Below are 25873 nucleotides of genomic sequence, written 5' to 3'. Positions count from 1 at the left end.
CCCACTCCAGGATTCTTGCCTGGAGAATTCCAAGGACAGAGGAGCCTGACGGGCTGCAGTCCATGGGGATTGCAAAGAGTCAGACACGACTGAGCTACTAACAGTGATGTACTAACACACAGATAGAAATTACAATGTTGGGAAGAGTACGTCTGTAATATCACAACTGGTGCTGAAGTTAAATATACTACTCTTTGTATCCTTAAAGATGTAAGAAGCAAAGTGCAAAAATTATATCATTATTTCTCCAGAAACTGGTGCAATCCCATACAAAGGGTGCTCTACAAACAGCCAGTTCATATCCCTGAAAGCAAGCAGGACCCTGGGGGGTTCTGGGCACAGAAGTCTTTCTGTGTCCCCTTCTTTGAGTTCCAGGGAGCAAGTTCAAACTTTTGCTAGTCAGGAAAGGGAGGGGGAATGCAGAGACAGGTGAGGAGAAGCCAGGAAACAATAGTGCAGGCTTGGGGCAAAGTCCTGCTATGTGTATCCCCTCCTTGAGGGATACATAGAACAGTATCTTTGAATATCTTCGCAGAGTACTCTTGCCTGGAAAATCCCATGGATGGAGGAGCCTGGTATGCTGCGGTCCATGGAGTCTCGAAGAGTGGGACACGACTGAGTGACTTCACTTTCACTTTTCACTTTCACGCATTGGAGAAGGAAATGGCAACCCACTCCAGTGTTCTTGCCTAGAGAATCCCAGGGATGGGGGAGCCTGGTGGGCTGCCGTCTATGGGGTCGCACAGAGTCGGACACGACTGAAGTGACTTAGCAGCAGCAGAGTTAAAAACCTCATCAAATGGAAGATGTCACCTACTTGATGAAGCACTCTTCATTCCAGAGAAGGTTTGTCTCATCATCACCTTATGCCAGATGATCTCTGGATTGAAGGAATGAGGGATATGCAGGCACCCTGAGTCTTTTCAGCCACCCTGCTCCTTACTACAAAACGCCTTCTGACCCTCCTCCGCCTGTAGTTGGATACAGTTTTGAAGGCATTAGCTGGCTGTGGCCCTCTTTGCCTGACAAAGCAATAAAGCTATTCTTTTTCTACTTCACCCAAAACTCTGTCTAGGAGATTGAAAGCAGTGTTGGGCTACAAAGGCCAGATTCAAGTCTTTGGTAACATTCTGAATTTATCAGGATCAAGGTAAGGGTCTCTGTCCCAGCAACAGTGATTCTGGGTATTCATTTCCCTGCAAAAGCAGCCTTCTCTCTACCAGATTCCCATTATCTCTCTTGTAGATCCTGCCCCTACTAAGCTGATGTCCTCCTGCTGTATTCCTTGTCCAAATGTTATGCTCAGTGGCTCTGAGAAATTTGAATTCAGTTCTGTTCCCAAACTCCTGCTGCCTAAGCTACTTTATTTCCAGGAATTGTCAGTCATCTTTTTACCAGTCAGCATGTGGTTCCTACTTCTAGGGATTAATTTATTCAGTTTCCCAGGAAACTCATCATGAGTCATTTCCATGCAATTGATTTCAACAATTTCTATTTATTTACTCTTGTCACTTTAGTGATTATAGATAACAGCTTTGTTCTCTCCTAACCTTAATTCCTATATTTTTTTTATTAGTCATGCATCAGTATACCCTGTCAAACATCTTATCAGCACCAGTGAGTCCACAAAATAATATTCTTTCAACTCTGTTCTTATAGAATACTTGATGAACAACTTGTGTGATAAACAAATGTTTTATTACATTCTTTTTCAGGGAGAACACATTCATTCATATTATTCTCTATGTTAAGAAAAGTTTAAAATTATTTTTAAAATGGGTTTCCATTTTTCTGAACTTACCAACTATCAAGGTTAATTAAATAAGGATTTAATTGCAATGGTAATTAAAGCTGCACATGAGCATCTTATATAAGTACATTTAACAACAAGATCTTAATAACAATCTGAGATGTCAGAAATGCCAACAAAGCTTCCCAGAGATAGTATTTTATAAACTCAGTCTGGAGAATGAGATAAACAGTTTTATTCATATGGAAACTGGAGCCACAGTACCCAATTAGATAACTGCATCAATTTGAACAGAAATAACAAAACCTTAAGTAATGAAGTCGGCATACCTACACATACCCATCATGTATTGCTATCTCTGTCTCTCATTTCTGCATAAACTTCTCCTTTTACTGTAAACCAACTAAACTTCTGTTCTCCCCTGAACACAATTGTGTATTTTTACCCTCTGCTTGGTCATTTCATTTCAGCTTCATCTATTTTCCTTAATCTATTCTCATGGCTCTTTGTTTTTGATATTTAAGACAATTCCAACTTTTAGATGCATTTTAAATGCCCTTTCCTTTATAATTATTCCACCACCAAGCAAAAATTTTCTTTTCATCTTTTGAAATTGGAGCTAAAATTAATTACAGTGAAATTTAAAGAGTGGGGTGATAAAGATAATATGGTGCAGTGAGTATGGCAGTTTAAAATTAGAAGACATTTAGTTAGCAAAATGCTATATGCAAAGGTCCCATTTCCTAATCTAAAGAGTTTGAAAACGGAGATCCCAGGCTTATGAGGATAAGCGAGCAGGCACTTGGTTGCAGATGCCTCCTAAGTGAACTAGGTAAGTGGTATCAGTCAGTTTTCATTCACTCCCCTGCTCAGATACAATTTGGTACTATAAACCACAGACTTTTAAAGACAAAAAGATACATAGTTATTAACTGCTGTTAATAGAGAATGTAGGACACTACTCAGACATATAAACACACACAAATTCAGATACAGTAACTTATTTCCACATTTTTAGTCATCATTGTACTATATGTCTTAGCCAGGACAGTAAGGCAAGAAAAACAAATAAGGGCATAACTATCACCAAGAGAATAAGAAAGTTGTCTTTATTCATAGAAGAATGATTGTCTACATAAAACATCCTAAGGAATGTATGAAATTGCTATAGAAAGCTATTTTATTTCTATATATAAAATCAACATTACTTGAACAACTAAGTCTAAAATATGTTTTAAAAACAACATATATAATCTAGAAACACATTTCATGATTCCAGATTCCCATATTAATACTTATAAAATGTTTCAGAAAGAAATTAAATAAGACTCAAATAGAGATACGTGTCATGGGTTGAAAGCTGTCATTACATCTTAATGTATTGAAGATTCAATACATTCTGACCAAAAATGCCAGGAGGCATTTTATAGAATCAGAAAAATTGATTCTGAAATTTATATGGGAGAGTAAGAATAGCCAAAACAACTTTCAAAAAGAGAATTAAATTTGAAAGACTTTTATTATATCATTTCAGGGCTTAATATAAAGATATGTCAATGTATTTTGGTACTGAGAAAATTATAGGTGATTATTCAGTGGAACAGAAAATAGAGATCTGAAATAGACTAACAGGTATACAATCGATTTCTTTTTACAAAATGTCAAATAATTCAAATGTGGAAAATGTATTTTCAGTAAATGGCATTAAAATCACTGAATATATAAAAGTGATTTTTAAAAAGGGGGCAAAGATGTGTTGTGCAACACTATTATACCTCTGCTGAAAACCATTAAACAGTTCTTGTTGCTTTTAGAAGTAAGTGCTCCAGAATTAGACACCTAAGACCTAGAGAAAAGAGCTCCTAAATCTTTCTGGCCTAATTTCAAGTCATTCTTCCCTTTTCCCTCAATGACCAGACAAAATGGCTTTCCATCTCATAGTGCACATATCAAAGCTTTGGTGCTAAAACACTTGTTCTCCACGTCCCACGTGTCTATCCTCTACTTTTTTTTATTTTTAACCTTTTTTCTCCATACTTATTCTTTAGACCCATTTCAAATGCTCTTTCTCTGGGAATTCTTTCTTTACTTATAAGGTATATGTTGCTTAACATATATTACTGTATCATCAAGGACTTATTCACAGCTCATTATTTATATAGCATTTGCTTTCTCTGTTAGACTTTCACTCTAGTTAGAACAAATAGCATACATTTCTCACTTTGTTTTTCACTTTTCATTATGGAGTAATACACAAAATAATTTTATTAGAGAAATATATTCAACAGTATATTTCCATACACAGATTTTGGCTCACAGTGAAGGCTTAATGAAAATATTGTGAAAAATAGTAATACTGGCCAAACATTTGGCTATGTGTTTGGAGGTGTGACTAATTTAAAAAAAGGGCACAAGGGGTTTGGGGAGGATACAGCTGTTCATTGTAATCACTAATGAGGTAACTATTAATAAATGGAAATGGTTGAAATGGAAACTGATGCCTAAAAATGACTCATGAGAAAATTTCCTGGGAGAATGGATATATTTATTCTCAGAAATCAGAACTGGAAACAAGTTGGTAGACAGATAATCAGCAGTTTCTGGAACTAGTTGTGTGGGCAGCAGCTTGGGACACAAAACCCTGTGTTCGCATCTCCACGGTATTAGGCATCTGCAAAAGCACGCGGCAGGAGGCATCAGGAAGCTGGAAGCCAGACAAGTGCCAGCCGGTCTGCGCCTAGCTGTGTAGAGTAGGATTAAGTTAGTGAAGTCTGAATGGACACTATGCTATTCACTATCCTACAATTAATTGATGAAATTTAGAAAGAATAAAATCTGTACTCCAGGAAGTTTATAATGCCAGAGATTTGGAACAGAGGACGATGCAGCTTCCCGAGTGGAAATGGTTAAATACCAGCTCAGGAGTTATGCATTTCCTGTTGTAAAATAATACTGTTTTCTTATTTTGACTATCAACCTGAAATGGGATACTATATTTAACTTCAGGCATAATTGTAATATTATAAATTCATTGTCTCCACCATTGAATTTTAGTGATTGCTTATGATCTCATCGTATCACTATTTACACTCAATCAATCTTTGAGTTATTTTTATAAATTTGCTTACTAGTTTTGGTAGGAAGAATAATGGCCCCTTAAATATATTCATGTATCTTGTGAATATGGTATGTTATATAGCAAGAATAATGAGAGTAGTAATGGAATTAAAGTTGCTAACAGTTGATACTAAATAGAGATATCACCAGGTGAACCCAATGTATTTATAAGCATTCTTGAAAATGGAGGAGAAAGGCAGAAGAGTAGACCAGAGCCATGTCAATACAAGGAGGATTTTACCCACCATTGCTGACTTTGGAGGAAGTACTTCAGAGGAAGTGGGGCACAGGCTAAAGAATTTGGGTGGCCTCTAGAAAACAAACAAACAAAAAGAAGACAAGTAAATAGGCTTTCCCCTAGATCCTCTGGAAAGAAATGAAGCCCTGCTAGCACCATGATTTTAGTCTAGTGAGACTGTCTGACATTTGTCCTACAGAATTATAATAAAATGTTATTAAGCCATATATTATATACAGCATATGGCTTATTTGAAATAATTTGTTATAGCAATTATAAAACAACTAAGATATTAGTATATTCCTAAAGTCAGAAAACTTTCCACTCCTGCGTCTCAAATTTGGAGACATTAACAAAGAATCATCGGCTTAGCCAAAAATCTGCAGCTGCTTCCCATGAGTGCTCTGCTATTGCTTATGTTCTGAGATATGAAATTTGACTATTTCTTTTGATTGGAGATTAGGCACATGAGACCAACTTGGATCATTAAAATTCATGAGCAAGACTGTTTATAGAAGTTTATTGTTTGCCATTTAAATATTTATATTTCAATGGCTGATGACTTTTTCCCCTTTTTTTTCATTATTCCTTCATGTTTTTAGTTATACAAACACTGTAGCTATTTTGTAAACATGGGGTGGGAGAAGGAAGAAGGATAAGAAGATGAGAAAGAGAAGGAGCATATGAAGGAAGAAATAAGAGAGAATGGTACAGTTGGAATAAAGTCATTCTACTTCCATGACTCTATAATAACTTGCCCTGTAATCTTGTAAAAAGATATTTAACTATTCTGTGTTTCAATTTCCACCTTTGCAGTATGAGTAGCTTGGATATAACAAACACTACAACTCATTTCTTATTTTATATTTTATCATGTTAGTAGTAAAAAAAGTAAACAGAATATGATGAGAAGACTGAGAAATGTTTATAAGACTAGATTTTTGATGAACCTCTCATATTCTGCATCTAATTTCTTAATTTCAGGAATGTTTGAAAATCTTACAAAGAATAGGAAAATATTTATTTTTCCTAGATAGAACGCTACTTGTTCTGAATAAAGATTAAATTTTCAGTTCTCATTGCTGTTACTACTTTACTTTCTATAACACTTGTATGTAAGATAGAAGAATGACACTTAAAAAAGAATATCCAATTTTATTTCAATATAATTGAAACATTCATTTTTGATGATATTAAAGCTTTCTTGTGTGCAGTTAGATTCTGTTTCTCTGTTGCTTAAGAACCCAGGTGCAACCTCACACCTGCTGAGCCTAGTTCCTTCTCATCTAAGTTTGTTGCCTGTCTTCTTATACAAATGGTGATAATTTGAGCAGATTGAAAACAGTAATTGGGGTACAGGGATTTAGTCAATTAAAAAAAAGAGAGAAAATTTCCTGCAAGGTGATTATCTAAAGCTCAGAGGTGTTCTTTTCTCTAAAAATGTACAGCCACACATTAGTCTTCCATTTTAATACCCTTCATGCCCAGGTCTCATCACAGAAGCCTAAATTTTATTCCTGTATTCTTTAAACCACTCTTGTACATGACGCCTTTCAAGCTGTATGGTCTGTGTTTACTGTGTGAATAAAGGTATTCAAATCTCTTGAGATTTTCTTTTAGAGTAAGGCTGTATATACAAGCTTCGGGCATCCAGGGAAAATTCTTGGTTAAAGAAAGAAAACTGTCTGGAGTAGGAGATGGCAACCTACTCTGTTGGACACGATTGAGTGACTGAACAGTAACAAAAACCAGTATTCTTGTCTGGAAAATTCCGTGGACAAAGGAGACTGGTACATGGAACAAAGGAGACTACAGTCGATGGGGTTGAAAAGAGTTGGACATGACTGAATGACTGAGCACCACCAAAATTACGCATAGCCCCCTAAATCTGAGCTTTCCAAAGCCCACTAACAGAAGCAACGACAATACAAATCTTAGTTGACACATTGCTAATAAAGAACAACATTCACAGCATATTTGGATGGCAGAATAAAGAGTTTATTAAAATCAAATTATTTGACCTTCCATCTATCTTTGGGAGGAGTGCAAAACAGTAAATTCTATCTACCATTCAATTTGAATTTCTCATTAACTTTGTAGGTTGATAGAGTTAATTTATCACCTCCAATCTGAGGGTTAGAGAGGTCAAGAATTGCCAGTGATCAGGAAATATTAGAATACTTTTCAATGGAGCAGATTAAGATAACAGATAATCAGGGTACAGAATTTAAATTTCTCAAATGAATTTGGCTCTTTTACAAGTCAATCAGAAGAAGCCAGCTCTACAGGTTGGTCAGTAGCAAGAGGAATGGAAACTTCGGCAGGGAAAATTAACTGGGTGCCAGAATCTGGATCCACAGCCCAGGGAAGGGAAGCCACAGATGCCATAGCCCAGGCGTCTGAAGCCACGGGGTCCACAGCCCACTGCGTAGCAGCTTCTGGATCCAGAGCTCAGGGAGCTGCAGCTGCTGGACCTGAAGCCCAGAGACCCAGGGAGAGTCGTCTGGCAGGGACTGGAGAACGTGGGGGTCCTCGGGCGGCGGCAGGATGTCTGGCAGGGACGGGACACCACACGGAACGTCTGGATCCTGATGGGCTCACAGCAGGTCTCCTGGCTGTAGAGAGAGGAGCCCAGCTGGCAGGAGCTGGGAGAGTAGACGTCAGCGCTGTAGACCAGGTTGCTGGGGAAGGAGGAGCCACAGGAGGCGCCTGAGTAGCGCAGGTGGTCCCCGAGGGAGCAGGAGGAGAAGTTTCTGGAAGAGCAGGTGTAGGACATGTTGACAGGTGATGTGAGTTCAGGTGAGCTACAGCGAGAAGATTCTGAGTTTGAATGTAGCCTTCTGGACAGATGTGCTTATATATACTCTCAGCAAGAGGTGTGGTAACCTACAGGGTCATTTTTTCCATATTTGTGTTCCCTTGTTTACATGCGTGTAACTTAGCAATCTTCTCTATAATTGCAGTTGGAATGGTTCTCCCCAAATTGTATTTATGGATGCTATAATTTTGGTGTTGTAGCCAAGGCCAGTGAATTATACCTATGTTAGAAATGCTATGACTGTTTCACACTAATGCTTATTCCATCATAGTCAAGAAAGGCTCCTTTTCCTCTTGGCATAATCTTTGGGTGTTTTGCTTCTGTCAATGATGAGAAAATGCTTTTCTCAAATGGAAGTTTCATAAGATAAAATTATTTTTCTTCTTTGTCAATGGATCAGAGATGTAACTTTGGCTTGAATGAAGAACCTACTAAATACTGACTTTACTTGTTCCCATGTCTTCTCAGAGGATGAGATGGTTGGATGGCATCACCGACTCAATGGACATGAGTTTGGGTAAACTGCAGGAGTTGGCGGTGCATGGGGTCGCAAAGAGTCGGACACGACTGAGTGACTGAACTGAACTGATGTCTTCTCATCCTCAATTATTGTCCACCTATTGCATTCTATTATGCATGTGTCTCGGATACAATGGAGAGGAAAAATTATCAGCCAGGACATTTTTTTGAGTACCATTGATGGCTAGAACCAGAGAGAAACCGTGTATCTATTTGGAGACTTGGTGATAGTGAGGGACAGAACCAAGACAGAGTCACAAGGGAAGGACAGTTTGGACCCTTATGAAAAACATCAAAGAGCTAAGAAATATTGAGATGAGGGGAGGAAACAATTGAGTTTCAGATTCAGTGGACCTGATATGAGACCTGTAGTCTTAACAGATTAGCATCTGTACATGTAGAAGCCCTAAGAATTTCCTTTTCAGATCTCCATCTACAGGAGGCTTGATTGACCAAGGACATCCTCCCGCTCCCTGCCCCTGCAACTCCATGCTATGGTGCAAAATCTAATACTGCATTGGTAGGAAAGCCTCTCTCTCTATAGGGCTGCTCCTAGGCAATGATAGGAGAGATATTAGAAGGCATCCTTCTTAGGACACATGCGATCCTTTGCTGGCCAACAATTGAGGATCTCCAATGGTCTTGAGAAACTGTCCACAATCTTTGGCTTCCTGGAGCATGCCTGTTTAATCTTTGTCACCCTAATGAGACTCTCATGGAAGTCTGACAAGTCTCCTAGCCTTCTTCCCCTCTTCCCAACATTCTTCTCTCACAGCCATTTCCTCATAAATCTTTGTACCTTTAGGTCTGTCTTGGGGTCATTTCTGCTAAAGCCCATCTTTCAGTCACCTCAACCTTAGGCCAGTTCTACTCATTTCTTGAGTACCATTTCACACATCAGATGGTGCATCAACTTTGATAAATCCTAAACTATTGTTTAGATATGTTAGATAGTATCACCGACTTAATGGATACGAATCTTAGCAAACTCCAGAAAATAGTGGAGGGCAGAGGAGCTTGGCACGCTGCAGTGCTTGGGGTCACGAAGAGTCAGACACAACTTAGTGACTGAACAACAACAACAGTGAAACAATTATCTCTTCAAATACTGTTTCCATCCCACTTTTATCTCCTTTTTTTCCTGAGATTCCAATTATAAGCAAAATACACTATGAATTATATATATATATATATATATATATATATATATATATGTGTGTGTGCCTCTCATAGTCTTTTCTCTATTTTCAGTCTTTTTGTCTTTTTTACCCTGTAGTTTTGGATTTCCCTCTATTCCATCTTCTAATTCACTAACTGTCTATTCAGTTTAGTCACTCAGTCATGTCCGACTCTGCAACACCGTGGACTGCAGCACACCAGGCCTCCCTGTCCATCACCAACTCCTGGACGTTGCTCAAATTCATGTCCACTGAGTAGGTGATACCATCCAGCCATTTTATCTTCTGTCGTACCCTTTTCCTCCTGCCTTCAGTCTTTCCCAATGAACCCATCAGGGTCTTTTCCAGTGAATTAGTTCTTTGCATCAGGTGGCCAAAGTATTGGAGCTTCAGCTTCAGCATCAGTCCTTCCAATGAATATTCAGGACTGATTTCCTTTAGGATGGACTGGTTGGATCTCCTTGCAGTCCAAGGGACTCTCAAGAGTCTTCTCCAACACCACAGTTCAAAAGCATCATCTATTAGGCAATGTTTAATCTACTGATAAAACATTTCAATAGTTTTTCCAAATCAGTTATAATTTTATAAATTTCTAAACTTTCAGTTAGATTCTGTTGTCTAGTTTTCATTTTCTGCCCCAAATCCTCAAATTATCTTCAATTCTGAAACACAACTCTTCCTTGATAGCAATATTTCCCTGTTTCTTATTACTAAATTCATAACAAGTAGTTTAATGTCAAGTTTTCCCAAGACTATTATATGGATTATGGACTTCAGATTGTATTTTCTGGTGCTATATTTTGTTCCAGTTTTATTTTGTTATATTCAGTATTTTTAATGTTACTATTTTTGGAAAGCTTATAATAGCTTTATTAGAAAATAAAATAATAAAATATTGCTATCAACCATAACATTACATTTGCTTGAGTCTGGAATATAGTTTATTTAATATATAGTCTGGAATGCAGTTTTATTTTAACACTAAATATTTTGTGAATGAACTTTAAAGTAGCTATTTATACATTCAGAATATGATAAAATTTAGTAAACTTTGTTTTTAACCTTTGATTCTACAGTTACAGAGAAACTATATATATATATATATATATACACATACATATATATATATATATATATATATATATGAAAAACAGAAGAGAGAGAAAATATAAGTTAAATACATTAAAAGGAGGAAGGAAAAACAGTAGGGTGAGCGCAGGAAGAGGAGAGAAAGAGAGAGATTTATACACCCTTCAGAAGAAAAGAGAACTGGAAAAAAAATCTTCACATATAGGCAGAAAACTGCAGCTCTGCAGATGCCAGGAAGTCAAAGCCTATGCAGAGAAAAAATAGAGCTATTTATTCTAAGACAATAGAAACCCTGCATTGCTGTTCAGTTGCTCAGTCATGTTCAACTCCTTGCGACCCCATGGATTGCAGCACACCAGGCTCCTCTGTCCTTCACTATCTCCCGGAGCTTGCTCAAACTCATGTCCATTGAGTCAATGATGCCATCCAACCATCTCACCCTCTGCCATCCCTTTCTCCTGCTGCCTTCGATCTTTCCCAGCATCAGGGTCTTTTCCAATAAGTTGGCCTTCACATCAGGTGGCCAAAGTATTGGAGCTGCAGCTTCAGCAGATGATAAAAGGAACAATATATCAAAATTCATAAAATATACTAATTTTTATATTTTTAATTATAAAGGCATTAGGGAATAGGTAATAATATCAGTGCAATAGAAAAAAAATTTTTCCTAAGCCTTCTCAGTGTTTCACTTTCAATTGTTTCCTTCTCTCACCATACCAGTGTCTCCATCTTAACTAAATAGACATGGGCCAGATTGATCTCCCCTGGATACTATTTCAGCTGAGCCCCTTTTTTTGGCCATCTTATCTTTACATACACAGAAAGCTGTCTTTATGTTCCTAGCCATTTCTCTCTCAGTCTATTATTTTATCTATTTTTGGTCTCCATTGGATTAGAGACATAGTGTATAACTGTAATCTTTGGTGTATTTTCTATTGCTGCCATAACAGATTACCGCTGAGTGATTTTGGAGAATGGGAGTAAATGGTGACAAAGTGGATCATTTCAGGAAAGCTTCGAAACTGTGCCTCTGATCCATTGTACCAGAGGAAAATCCATCTTATTCCACACTCTTAGGAGGAAAACAGTCACCAGCAAAACCAGATGTAGATACATAGGAAGCGGGTCAGCGTAAATCAGAAAAAAGCTTTCCTGGTCATGACGCTTCCCTGGCCATGATGGGATGTGCATTAGTAGGAAACAGTCATAGCATTTCTGACATAGCAGTAGTTCATTGGCTTTGGCTATAACAACAGAATTACAGCATCCATAAAAACAAATGCGAGAAACTATTCGTATGCAACTGCAATTACCGAGAAGTCTACTGAATTACACATATGCAAAAGAGGAAATCCCATGTAGGAATCATGATCCCTTGGTGTGCCACACCCATCGTTGGAAGTATAAAAATGCCATAGTGCAGGAGAGACATTCAAACTCAGAATCTTCTCACTGTAACTCAACTGAACTCACATCTCCTGTCAATATGTCCTACAGCTGCTGCTCTGGAAACTTCTCTTCTTGCTCCCTTGGGAGCTACCGGCGCTACCCATGTTCCTCCTTCCCCAGCAACCTGGTCTACAGCGCTGACCTCTGCCCTCCCAGCTCCTGCCAGCTGGGCTCCTCTCTCTACAGCCAGGAGACCTGCTGTGAGCCCATCAGGACCCAGACGTTCCGTGTGGTGTCCCGTCCCTGCCAGACGTCCTGCTCCCGCCCGAGGACCCCCAAGTTCTCCAGTCCCTGCCAGATGACTCTCCCTGTGTCTCTGGGCTGTAAGTCCAGCAGCTGCAGCTCCTTGAGCTCTGGATCCAGAAGCTGCTACGCAGTGGGCTGTGGATCCCGTGGCTTCCGACGCCTGGGCTATGGCATCTGTGGCTTCCCTTCCCTGAGCCGTGGATCCGGATTCTGCCGTCCAACCTACTTTTCGTCCAGTAGCTGCCATTCATCATGTTACAGACCAACCTGTGGATCTGGCTTCTATCGTTCAATTTGTTGAAGGTCTAAATCCTTTTGCATATTGAGATCAAAGTCTCTCTCAATATAGCCATTGTTTTCCTTCTCACACTTACCACCAATCTTTTATTCTTAACTCATCATTTCCTTGCATTACCAACTTTTGAGGGACTCTAAACTTAGTGAGTAAACCAATATGAAGTCCTAATACCTGTACTATTGGATGGAAAATATACTATTGAATTTTCATGGAAAAGCATTTGAAAATGAAAATTTTAATCTAATAAATTTACGTCATCTGGCATTGAAATCTGGTATTGTCAATCTTATTATCTTGCCTATAGTTTAATCAGGATTCGGGAATTTTAAATAAAGATCAATGTGCCTCTGAAACTGGATGTGAAAACACACATTTGAAAGATTTTAGCAAATTTCTGTTGTCATTGCATATGTTTCCTAGTGGGAGTAATTATTTCCTGGAGGTCCATATTTTATTTGCCTCAATATCAGTGATATTGCCTGAAGATGGAGGCATGGATTTCTGCTAATAGTGCAAAACAGAGAAACTGGTGTTTAACTAGAAATGCAGGCAATAAGAATCCAGTATATTTTACAAGATGAGATAATATGTAGACCAAAAACATACTGAAAGTCTAGTATCTGAATGTAGATTTTCAGCTAAGAGAAAAAATAAGCCTTTAAACAACTCCGAGGATAGATGCTTTGTTCTCTGTTGGTTGACGTAAGTGCCGTAATCCTTCCCTGAGCCTGGTCCCAGCGCATGATCCGTTCACTGAGCCGTACCTATGAACATTCATAAAGAGATTCACAGTGATTTTAACTGGGGAGTAACTGGGCCAAGGAGTGGGTGCTAATTCTCTCCAGTCGTATCTCACTCTTTGCAATCCATGGATTGTATCCCACCAGGCTCCTCTGTCCGTGGGATTTTCCAGGCAAGAATACTGAAGTGGGTTTCCATTTCTTTCTCCAGGGGATCTTCCTGACCCAGGGATCGAACCAGTGTCTCTTACGTCCTCTGCACGTACAGTGCCCCCTGGGAAGCCCATTGGGTTAAGGAGATGTGGGATAACCTCCTGATGCTTCCTCAAGGCTCAACCTGAATTACTAACAGCAATACACATGGAGCAGTGTTGAATAAACATCTGTATCCTCGAGTCTTAGGCTGTATCCTTTTCCCCCTAAAGCAGAGCTGAAGTCAAAATCTTGAGTACAGACTGTGTATTTGTCACAAGATACCAGGCAACTGGGGCTTCCCAGGTGAGGCTAGTGGTCAAGAACCTGCCTGCCAGTGCAAGAGACATAAGAGATATGGGTTCGATACTTAGGTCAGGAAGATCCCCTAGAGGAGGGCATGGCAACCCACTCCAGAGTTCTTGCCTGGAGAATCCCACAGACAGAGGAGACTGGTGGGCTACTGTCCAGTAGATTGCACAGTCAGACGGCTGAAGCAACTTAGCACGCACGCCTGCACAGCATGCATCAGGCAAATAGTATGGGAGACTATGGAAGGTGAAAGAATCAAAGAGAAAAAATCCTACAAAGGAACATATTTTTTTGTTGTTGTTGTTGCTGACTTTATGATGGTCAATGAGGACTCAGTCTTTCAAGGTCTTTTTAAGAACATATGGTATGATTTTGGAATTGTCCACCCCTGGATCTGATCAACAAACAGGGAGAATCATTTATCCATCAACTTGTGCTTCCCATTGCTGGAATTTTGCCTGGCTGTGTATTAATTTTCTGGAACCTCATTAAACATGTGAGAGGATTCACAGTGTGTTCCTTTTGTATCCCTGGCTGTGACCTCTGGGAACCCAGGTAGAGAGTGAAAGAAATGTTGTTTATGCAGGAGGGGTGATACTGTCAGTGCAAAGAGGGTTGAAACTTGCATGAAATTGTTTCAGGCACCATAGCTGTGTCTGGGATCACAGTTGGAAGAACACAAAAATAACAGAGGGTACAAGGGGTACCCAATACACAATGCGCATTTAATGCTCAAACATCCTCATGAGAAAGACAAACATTATGTACTATAGACCTTTCCAGATGCAAGAGAAAGAAAAGTCAAAAAGATTTAGAAATTTGCCTATTTGTTCATCAAAGATCTAGTAGAAACCCATCTCTTGAATTAACCTATTCTTGTTCTTTCCTGGGCTTTTTTTTTTACCCACTTTTTTAAACCAAGAGCCTTGAGTATACCTCCTACTACAGAGATTGCTTTATCTGAACAGACTTCAGCTCCTTTGGATCTAGTTTCATTAGCCTCGTGAGTAGTATTCATAACAAAGAGAAAAACAAAAATACGTGTAGAGTTTAGGAGAAGAACGTTAAGGAAAAATGAGCTAATTTCTCTTAAAAAGATTTGCATTAACCATAATACTTAATAATAGACCAAGAGAAATACATGATTATCCTTCAGGAAGATATTGCTAGAAATTCTGAGTGCAATGACAAACCCCATATTATTCACTTTACTTATCATTATTGATGTCACATTAAAATGTTCCCTTCCTCAATAACTACCACTATGAATAAGAATCGTAAAAAAACAAAACAAACACACACACAAAACCTCTCTTTCACAGTCACACATGCATAATTTTAATACCAGCAACCCCAAAATTGAAGATGAGCTTACTGCTAATATTTTTTTTAAAATAAGAGATAAAGGTGATTTCTATATAACTTGACAGATTTCTTCTCTTCCTTCTGAATTCTCCCAACATAAACACTGTCACTCCTAGAAGCTTTTCTCTGAAAATTAAAAAAGAAAAAAGTAAAATTGCCAAACCATGACGTCTCACTAATCTGTAAAGTGCATTCCCATTTTGGTGACTCAGACTGAAGGACCAAGGAGTCAGCCAGGATAGAATCATGGGGAAGTCCTTGAGAGGGAGAAGTAGTGTAACTGGACGTCAAAGTAACACAGAATGTGGAATAAAGACTTCAAATCAAGCGTGGAAGACTGTATCCCCCACTGTGTGTGCTTTGTTATATAAAATAACATACTAATGACATAAAAATCAACAACAGAAAAGGCACCAGGAAAATAAAAATACAACAGAGGTGGAAGAGGTGATAGATGAGGTAAGGGAAAACATGCCAAAAGCACCTACTCTGGGTATACACAAAAAAATGCTTTAAGACTACAGCTTCTACATTGAATAGCAGAATATTACAGCATGTTTGGATCCAATTATGGTTATATATTTACAGCAACTACAACTGTATTTTTCCTTCATGGGGATCCTACTTGATTATTTTTACTATGATGTGGTCCTTCAGCAAAATTTTTCTTTTAATTGTTACTGAGACAACCAGTCATTTTATCTTTGATATGAATTTTTTAAATAATTTTTCATTAGAGCTGCCAGAGTATTATGAACTTTCTTTAGCTTTACATGGACTCTTTGGACTGGATGAAGAAATCAAATCACTATTGGAACTGATTCATTTTTGACTTGAAGCGTTTAACAATAGTGACATAATAGTGGCTTCGTTAATCCTTAGTGAAGCTTTTGTTTCGTTAATCGAAGAGCACACCATCAACTACTGCTTCATCTGTGCTTTTGTTTGGGTGTGTGTGTGTGTGAACGCACGCACGCATGCATGCATGTGTATGTTTTACCTGTACAAGAAAACTTAGAATTTAACATGGTGAATATTATTTAGAGTAGTTATTTGACCTAAATGAAACCTATGCATCAGAGTGATATATGAACAGAGTTTTTACAACTGTTAGTGATAAATAATCATTTTTGGAAGTAATCTTTTTAAAACTTCTGTCTTTTTAAATAGATACTGATGCTTCTCCAGCAAAATTGTCTCTCTGACTTTTCATCTGGTAAGTGATACTTCTGACTCCTGTGGTGGAGAGTAAATGTCAAGAAATTGCTCTACAAGTCATATTTCACCATCAACTTGCTTTAAGAATAGAAACTAAGCATTCACACCTTTAAATTAAAATATGAACTTTTAGCTTTAGTTCATTGCTCCTAATAAGATATTTTTTTTGCAAAGTCTAAAAAATAAAAATTCTCCCAAACAATAAAATAAATAGTTGTAGATTTAAGCAGTACAATATGCGGCCAAGCCACTGCAGCAAGAGCATTTAGATTAATCTTTATATGCTATGTGCTTGTGCACGCAGTAATTTCTGACTCTTTGCGACCCCATGGATGGTAACCCGCCAGGCTCCTCTGTCCATAGGATAGTTTTCAGGCAAGAATACTGGAATGGGCTGTCATTTCCTGCTCCAGGGAATCTTCCCGTCTCAAGTGTCTAACCCGAGTCTCTTGGCCTCCTCCACTGGCAGAGGGATGCTTTACCATTGCACCACCCGGGAAGCAAATATATGCTGAGTACCACCCTCAGTTTTATGCCCGTATTTTATGTACGCCTAATCAGTAATCCTAAATTTCTAACTATCTCCACCTACTGGTAGCTTGGTGTATATTATTGCATCTTGGAGGATGTGGAAATAGCCCTAGCAGTACTGGCTAGGTTACTCATGTCAGTGTATGGCAAAACCAATACAATATTGTAAAGTAATTAGCCTCCAATTAAAATAAATAAATTTATATTAAAAAAAGAAAACAACAAATGAACCTCTGCCAAGACTTGAACATGTGAGCTGTCCTACCACTGTATTTAAGTGTAATGTATTTTCTGTGATCCCTCAGCAATAAAAGGAGTAGTTCTATTTTTTTTCAGGCAGAGCATAGAATAGGATATGGCTTGTCTTCAGATTTAACACCGGTTAAAGTAAAAACTGTTCACCCTGTATGCATCTTATAAGCACTCCACTAGATGAAGCCATAGCAAAAGCAAAGTGGAAGTTTTCTAAACCAATCATCACTTATGTTAACTCAATTATTCATTACATATAAAAAGTGAGAAATCTAAGACAATTACCAAGTGGAATTGGATGCTGAGACAAACAGAATAAACCAAGACATATGGTTACTCTGTGGGTGAGAATCTAGGTCATCTGTACCTTTTAGTAATATTGTCCTTGACTTAATGGATAAAAGTTTGGAACATAACTGCTGACTCAGGTGTGATCAGCTGCCTAAACATTTAGTTAACTGTTGTAACATGAGAATGTTTGCATTGTTTTTGAGTTTCATATTCTGTTTGTTTGTTTTTTCTCTAAGTTAATCTCATCAACAGAACAGCTTAAAAAGTGGTTGCAAACCAACTGTGTTAATGATTGTACAAAAAAATGCTGGGTTTACTTCTAATAAGTATTCAGGATGTATTACATGTTTTCAATCATAAATTAATTAGACATTTCATTTGCTTGAAAGCAGGAAATCTGGGGCAACTGAAATTCTCACCAAATATAACTCACTAACTTCTTACTGAATATATTATTTTAGAATCTATCTATGAGTAATCTTTCTTCCAAAATTATGTGATGTAGTCAATTGAATATACCTTATAATTTATAATTATTTATATAGAAATATACAAGTTTCTAACCCCCTACAAAGCCAAAGGTCACAGTTACTTGTAGTCTTAAAATGTAGTCTTAAAAATGTAATTTCAGATTTTACCATATTAACAGAATGTTAATACAGAAGGAGTAAACATGAAAGATGTAATAATTTCTTCCAAACCTAAAGGACACTGAACAATTTTACTTTTTAAATTGAAAAAATTTAAATTATGAATACAAGATGCAGAAATATACAGCCAGATATTTAGAATTAGATTTGAAGACACGTCCTAAGTTGCTACAGTTCAGTGAACTGTAGCCTGCCAGGTTCCTCTGTCCATGGGATTCTCCAGGCAAGAACACTGGGGTGGGCTGTCATGCCCTCCCCCATTGATGAAACGAAGCAAGCAAAATGATAAAACCAATATATGGATGTCATATACAATACTTTATTTAAACTTAAACGTTTTCCCTACTAGTAAAATTTGAAATAGATGCATTTGGGGAAATAACAGGAGAAATAAACAGGAAATAAATGTTTTTCAGTATCACATGTCTATATAGCTACAAGGTAGTAGTTATGGCACCTTTCTTCAATGAATACATTTTCAGTTACTGGTATTGAAATTAGTCCTAATCCATAATAGGTAACAGTAGAAGTCAAATTTATAAGCTAAAGGTAAAACAAGAGGTCAACAGATAGTGTAGATCTCAATATTGTAAGCATCGCATTACAATTCTAGATGTAGTAGGTATTGTATTCAAGTATGATACTAGTAGAAGCCAGATCCACAGGTCGGTTGGAAAGAAAGACACCGGCCACTCCTAGAAGAGAAGGTCGGACGGTAAAAGCTGGATCTACAACTTAGGGATGAGAAAATGTTGGGGCTAACTGATTGGAAACCACCGGTTCCAAACCCCAGAGATGGGAAGACATGACCAACAGATTGAAAGTTACTGGAACCGAAGCCCAGAGAGCCAGGGAGAGTCGTCTGGCAGGGACTGAAGAACGTGGAGGTCCTCGGGCGGGAGCAGGACGTCTGGCAGGGACTGGACACCACCGTCTGGGTCCTGATGGGCTCACAGCAGGTCTCCTGGCTGTAGAGAGAGGAGCCCAGCTGGCAGGAGCTGGGAGAGTAGACGTCAGCGCTGTAGACCAGGTTGCTGGGGAAGGAGGAGCCGCAGGAGGCGCCTGAGTAGCGCAGGTGGTTCCGGAGGGAGCGGGAGGAGAAGTTTCCAGAGCAGCAGTTGTAGGACATCTTCGCAGGTTATGTGAGTTACGATGGGAAGGTCTGAGTCTGAATGTCACTTCTTGGACAGGGGCGTTTATATATCTTTATCCTTGGCTGTGTCATCCACGTGGCTCATAAAAACAAGTTACCATCATCTTTTTAATTGAATCCAAAAGATCAGCGTAGTTATACACATGGAGTGTTTGTGGTTTCACAGCTGAAGAGTATAATCATGTTTGTGCCTTGAAATTCAGGTAATAGTATGAAATCTTCAAAGCTCTTAGTCATCCTTTTCTACCAAAGTCGCCAAGCAGATCACTCAGAAAACTTTAGGGGCAGTGACGGGGCTGAGGGAAGCTGGCTTAATTAAAAATAATTGAATCCCCTTTCACAATCTGTCTCGAAATTGTTGCCATCTGGAGAGCAAAATTGCTAACTGATCTACTCAAAGTCGTTTTTTAAACATGAGCATACACTGATGGTTACCAGGAAGTGGCAGGTTTACCTAATGGGTGATGCCATAAAGAAGTGGCAATGGTAACACTCAAGATGTAGGACGATTATTTTTTTAATTGAACCTCAATGTTAATGGCTTTCATGTAATATTAAATGAGAGATCCCCTTATTTCTGATGCTTCTGCTTAAAACTGTATGCAAACTAGCAAGAGTCATCTTAGCTATTCACTCTTTTATGTGTGCGTGTGTGTGTGCTAAGACGCTTCAGTCATGTCTGAATCTTTGCAACTCTGTGACTGTAATCCACCAGGCTCCTCTGTCCATGGGATTCTCCAGGCAAAAATATTGGATTGGATTGTCATGCCCTCCTCCAGGGGATCTTCCTGAAACAGGGATCAAACCCTGGGTCAGGCACCTCATATTCTGGCAGGCAGGTTCTTTTCCACTAGCACTGCCTGGGAAGCCTGTGCATTTACTGTGGAATGAGTTAAATAATATAAATTTCTTTCTATTGTTTTGGAAAGTTAGAGGTTATTTATCTAAGATACTTTTCAGTTCAGTTCAGTTCAGTCACTCAGTCGCGTCCGACTCTTTGCGACCCCATGAATCACAGCACGCCAGGCCTCCCTGTCCATCACCAACTCCCCGAGTTTACTCAAACTCATGCCCATCGAGTTGGTGATGCCATCCAGCCATCTCATCCTCTGTCGTCCCCTTCTCCTCCTGCCCCCAATCCCTCCCAGCATCGGGGTCTTTTCCAATGAGTCAGCTCTTCACATGAGGTGGCCAAAGTACTGGAGTTTCAGCATCAGTCCTTCCAATGAACACTCAGGACTGATCTCCTTTAGGATGGACTGGTTGGATCTCCTTGCAGTCCAAGGGACTCTCAAGAGTCTTCTCCAACACCACAGTTCAAAAGCATCAATTTTTCAGCGCTCAGCTTTCTTCACAGTCCAACTCTTACATCCATACATGACCACTGGAAAAACCATAGCCTTGACCAGACAGACCTTTGTTGGCAAAGATACTTTTAGAGACATCAAAAAATAAGAACAAAATATGTGACAAGAATGCCCAATGTATTTCTCTCTCTACTCAGGAGCAATGTTTTCCACCAAAAGACTCCCTAAAATCTGGAAAATGCCTTTGTTTTAAAGAAATTTTATAAAGTATTTGCCTTGAAGTATTTGACCAATGTAGCCATCTTAAGGAGATTCTTCCTCTGCCTCTGAAAGCAACATACATGACTTTGACTTAAACTGTTCTTAGGTGTTTCTGACAAGTCTTACACAATTTCTAAAGTAGTGGTCATTTTCTGTTGTTATTCTATGACTTGTATTCCTTCTCTGTATAGTAGGGTAATGAAGATTGACACCTTGAAGAAGAGAGATTGAGAAGCTTTATCTTCCTGTGGCTTCTGTGCTATCTGATTTGTTCATATCATAGAAAAAAAAAAATTTCCCTTCTACCTTTGAACAAAGTACTTGTGGCAAAATATTCCATTTTGTTGAGCAAAGAATGTTCAGTATTATTTAATATCTTATAGAATATTCTTCTACAGAAATAGCCTATATGAGTGGCTGATATTGAAGCAAGCAAATTCAATCTAGCTGAGTGAAATATTTATATGGATGTTTTGACATTATGAACAAAACAGGAAGGTTTGGAATCTACTAGAAAGCAATTTTCTATTCATAATTAAGAAGCCTGATGAATAAGAACTGTTTATTTTAGAAACAGAGCACAAGCTATGTTACCTACCAAATATATGGAATATGACTGAAGACCAATTTGTGTACTGAAACATTCAAAGTCATAAAGTCTATAATTTAGAAGGGAGTTTAGCAGTTACCTCCAGTACTCTGCCACATTGGAATCCCATTTACAATATCTTATCAGATGGATATCTAATAAGTGCCCCCAAGATGGACATCTCAATTACCCACGAAAGTAACTTGTTTTAGATTCTCAGTTGAATCTTTCCTAAAAACTTCCATTTGGTAATCTCAAATCTTCATAGAATGAGTCTCAGCTCATTTCCACTGGATAATATATCAGTTTTTGAAGACGGATATCTTAAGAGATTTGCCCATCACCACAGTTTATTTTAATCTGTTCTCTGTACACATGTGCTGCTCTATTTACAGTTAGCAGTGATGAACTTTATGGGAGAGTCTAGAAAAAATACTTGTATTAGTTCTCTATGAAAAATATATAAATAAAAATATATATGATTTATAATTATATATATCCATAAATTGAATATATTTACCACATCAGAGGTAAATTCAAAAGGATTCATTCTCTTTTTTATGTTAGCATTCATTTTAGTACTCTCTACCCTCATTTCAATCTACAAAGGTCATTTGTATTTATGAATTTTTTTAATTTGATCTTTCTATGAAGTTTACAGGTAGTAGGCATTTTTCTTATTTCTTGATTTTACTTACCTTCTTTGGTAAAAATCCCACCATATGAGAGAAAACTACGGGACTAAAGGTTCATTTTTTTAATGTATAGAGCTTATTATTTTGTTCTGAATGATGTCAACACCACTAAAAATGACTTTAACTTTATGTGGAGATTTTTTTGAAAATTAAATTTATTGATGTGATCTCTCAAGAAGCAAATCAACTTCAGAATAAGGATTTCTTAAGCATTTTTACAATGGAAACTTCAAAGTGCTGCTGAAAATATGGAGCCCTTATTCTTAAATCAAAAATTCACACATATAAGAGCAGCTTAGGTACCTATGCTATAAGCAGACTAGAATATAAATGTGTTAGATGCTCATTTAACATTTTTACCAATTAAGAATCATAAGTGGGTTATTTTTTCTATAAAGTAAACAAGATTTGGGATGTAAAACAGATATTGATTTCCCCCCCCCCCTCTATTCCTAAACTTGGAACAAAATGAACGTTCCCTCCTTATTACGAAGTACTTTTTAGAGCTTTAAACACAACGAAGTTCTCACTGTGTTACCCACTCAATACACTATCTTGAAGGATAGGATGAATAAAACCCCAATCTTACAGGTACAATTATGGTGCAATCAGAGTCACCTACCCAAGCTAGATGAATGAGAAATAACATTTTTGCTTCATGAACAACTGCTTTGAAAATCTAATGAAATTCTTTCATTTAAAAGTCTGTAATCATGAAAAAGGTCTTTGAAGGTTAATGCATTTCATTTTGACTGGAGCCTAATTAAGCGTTCTTATTAAAATGAACACATGTTATTAGACCCATTGCTAGAGTATTTAAGTATCTGGTGTAGAAGGTAACATTCACAGTCACAAACTTCCCTGTGCAACTCAGCTGAATTCGGAACTCCCGACAGACAACATGTCTTTCAACTGCAGCACAGGAAACTTCTCCTCCCGTTCCCTTGGAGGTTACTTGGGGGTCCCAGTTTCCACCTGTGAGTCCTTCTACCCCAGCAGTGTTATCTACTCCCCCAGCACTTTCCAGCTGGGCTCCACTCTCTACGGTGGCTGTCAGGAGAACTTCTTTAGGCCCATCAGCTTCCAGACACCCTGTGCTGTGACCAGATCTTTCCAGACATCCTGCTCCCGTCCACAGAATTTCATCTTCCGCCGTCCCTGCCAGACAACTTACACTGGATCTCTAGGGTTTGGAAATATTGGCATTGGGTCTTTTGGTTGTGGAAATACTGGCTTCCAGTCTCTGGGCTGTGGATCCAACTTCTGCGCCCCAACTTACATTTCCTCCAGGAGTTGCCGGTCATCTTGTTACTAACCAGCCTTTAGCTCATGCTTTTGTGAATCAACTTTCTGAATGACTCCAGTCACCTCATGGTTATATCTACGCTTTATGAAGTTTTAACCCTCGGCATTTCCAACATCTTTGATAAATGACCATCTTCATCATCAGGACTTGCTATCACAGTCCTTCTGGAAGCATACAATTCACTGTGGATAAAGCAATCTTGACCTTCTAATCAGACGTATGAGATATGTCTTGAATTTTCATTCCTGAGCCAATGCTCAGAATCATTCCTGTTGCTGTCTTACTCAGAATCCTCTTTTACTACTTTACTCCTAAGACTCTTTCACTTGTGCATTTCAAATAGATATGACATTTAAAATAAACTTATTTCTTTAGAATGAATTACAGCATTCCATTTTTTAATTCATATGGTACATTTAGTGAATGCATCCAGTACCTTCAACTGTGTTCACTAGCTAAACATTTTGTTCCTGTTTTCTTTGTTTCATTAATATTTTACGGTGTAGAAAAAGGAAGTTTAGAGAATCTAAATATATGGCACATTTTATGTCTTAAGAGATTTATATCCTCTCCTAGGTGCATTTTTTTTCATCTAATTACTTTAGAAAATTTTGTTTTTAGGTAGACATTTGTTGAAAAATACTTATTGAGTTCTGGTTATAGTCCAGGCATTCATGCTGAGTGAAGACTTAAATTCCCTCCCTTCACAGAGTTCACACACACACACAAGTTTAACTTACTGTCATTTAGCAAGTGCAATAATGTCTATAAAAGCATGTTTCAATGGGAACACAAAGAACAGGAAGTTCAGAAAAGGGTGAGAATATCACGCAAAACTGATCAGTGACAATAATGTTACTAGTTCATGCAAAAAATAAACCATGCTCATGTAATGTGTTAGTTGCAGTCCTTTGAGAGATAGCTATGGTCTAGGATTTGACATGACAGATATTTGTTTAGGAAAATACCTGCCAGTGAAAATGGGGAGATAGCTGGAGGATTCTGGGAGAGCTGTCAGACAGCAATGCCGGTCTGAACTCAGTGAAGGGAAGATGGAAGGAAGGAAGCTTGGGTTAGAATAACTTTCTTCAGGCCGGTTCTAAGTTTTGATGAGTCACTTGCAAGTCACAGAGACAGCCCTGCCTGCATATCCTTGCCAAGTTCAGTCACTGGCCAAGAACAGGTCACAGCATGACCTTGGCATAAATGTGGGGGCACACTCAGAGACTAACAGCTGGGGCTGTAAGTCAGTTATGCTCCCTGCAGTGGGACATATGAGAGCTACATTTCCATAGCTTCCATGTTCAGAAATGCATCCTGATTTCAAGTAAGCCAAAGTAACGACCAATAGCAAAATAATAAATGAAAACAAACTTTTCCATGAATTGCATTCAATATACTTTGTTTCATTTCCATTGATCCAAAAAAAAAGAAGGAGTAATTACTGTATTAGATCCTGTATAGGATGCATTAAGTGAAAGTCAAACCCTGCAATGGAGTGTGAGGAAAGAATTGATAATTATTGGAGGGCTATGCTTGATTTCCAGAGAAGGCAATGGCACCCCACTCCAGTACTCTTGCCTGGAAAATCCCATAGATGGAGGAGTCTGGTAAGGCTGCTGTCCATGGGGTCACTAAGAGTCAGACACGAGTGAGTGACTTCACTTTCACTTTTCGCTTTCATGCATTGGAAAAGGAAATGGCAACCCACTCCAGTATTCTTGCCTGGAGAATCCCAGGGACGGTGGAGCCTGGTGGGCTGACGTCTATGGGGTTGCACAGAGTTGGACATGACTGAAGTGACTTAGCAGCATGCTTGATTTAGAAAAAGCAGAGGAACCAGGGATCAAATTGCTAACATCCATTGGATCATAGAAAAAGCAAGAGAATTCCAGAAAAACATCTACTTCTGCTTCATCACCGACTCAGTGGACATGAGTTTGAGCAAGCTCCGGGGGTTGGAGATGGACGGGGAAGACCGACACGCCTGAGTCCATGGGGTTGCAAAGAGACAGACACGACTGAGCAGCTGAACTGAAAGCCTTTGACTGTGTGGATCACAACAAACTTTGGAAAATTCTTAAAGAGATGGGAATACCAGACCACCTGACCTGCCTCCATAGAAACCTGTATGCAGGCAAAGGAACAACAGATAGAACCAGACCTGGAGCAACAGACTGGTTCCAAATTGGGAAAGGAATATGTCAAGTGTGTATACTGTCACCCTGGTTATTTAAATTCTATGAAGAGTACATCATGTGAAATACTGGGCTGAATGAAGTACAAGATGGAATATACATTGCTGGGAG

At 38.5% G+C, this 25873-nt stretch overlaps 4 protein-coding genes across 4 annotated transcripts; 2 read left to right on the top strand and 2 right to left on the bottom strand.

Moving 5' to 3' along the window:
* Positions 1-7398: 7398 nt before the first annotated feature.
* On the bottom strand, positions 7399-7932 carry LOC133050143 (keratin-associated protein 13-1-like). The gene has a single exon (XM_061134276.1). The coding sequence runs from the start codon at positions 7879-7881 to the stop codon at positions 7399-7401; it is 483 nt and encodes a 160-aa protein (XP_060990259.1). The 5' UTR covers positions 7882-7932.
* A 4212-nt stretch (positions 7933-12144) lies between these two features.
* On the top strand, positions 12145-12705 carry LOC133050139 (keratin-associated protein 13-1-like). The gene has a single exon (XM_061134271.1). It carries the CDS (start codon positions 12196-12198, stop codon positions 12703-12705), a length of 510 nt encoding a protein of 169 aa, XP_060990254.1. The 5' UTR covers positions 12145-12195.
* Positions 12706-18896: 6191 nt separating this feature from the next.
* On the bottom strand, positions 18897-19382 carry LOC133050148 (keratin-associated protein 13-1-like). The gene has a single exon (XM_061134281.1). The coding sequence runs from the start codon at positions 19380-19382 to the stop codon at positions 18897-18899; it is 486 nt and encodes a 161-aa protein (XP_060990264.1).
* Positions 19383-23159: 3777 nt separating this feature from the next.
* LOC133050089 (keratin-associated protein 15-1) lies at positions 23160-23573 on the top strand. The gene has a single exon (XM_061134211.1). The coding sequence runs from the start codon at positions 23160-23162 to the stop codon at positions 23571-23573; it is 414 nt and encodes a 137-aa protein (XP_060990194.1).
* Positions 23574-25873: the final 2300 nt, after the last annotated feature.

The sequence above is a fragment of the Dama dama genome, chromosome 31, assembly GCF_033118175.1.
Source record: "Dama dama isolate Ldn47 chromosome 31, ASM3311817v1, whole genome shotgun sequence".
Taxonomy (NCBI): Eukaryota; Metazoa; Chordata; class Mammalia; order Artiodactyla; family Cervidae; genus Dama; species Dama dama.
This window is presented reverse-complemented; position numbering and strand designations above follow the sequence as displayed.

Excerpts from the sequence above, each read along its gene's own strand:
- LOC133050139 (XM_061134271.1), top strand. The coding sequence starts at position 12,196 with ATGTCCTACAGCTGCTGCTCTGGAAACTTCTCTTCTTGCTCCCTTGGG.
- LOC133050148 (XM_061134281.1), bottom strand. The coding sequence starts at position 19,382 with ATGTCCTACAACTGCTGCTCTGGAAACTTCTCCTCCCGCTCCCTCCGG.
- LOC133050143 (XM_061134276.1), bottom strand. The coding sequence starts at position 7,881 with ATGTCCTACACCTGCTCTTCCAGAAACTTCTCCTCCTGCTCCCTCGGG.
- LOC133050089 (XM_061134211.1), top strand. The coding sequence starts at position 23,160 with ATGTCTTTCAACTGCAGCACAGGAAACTTCTCCTCCCGTTCCCTTGGA.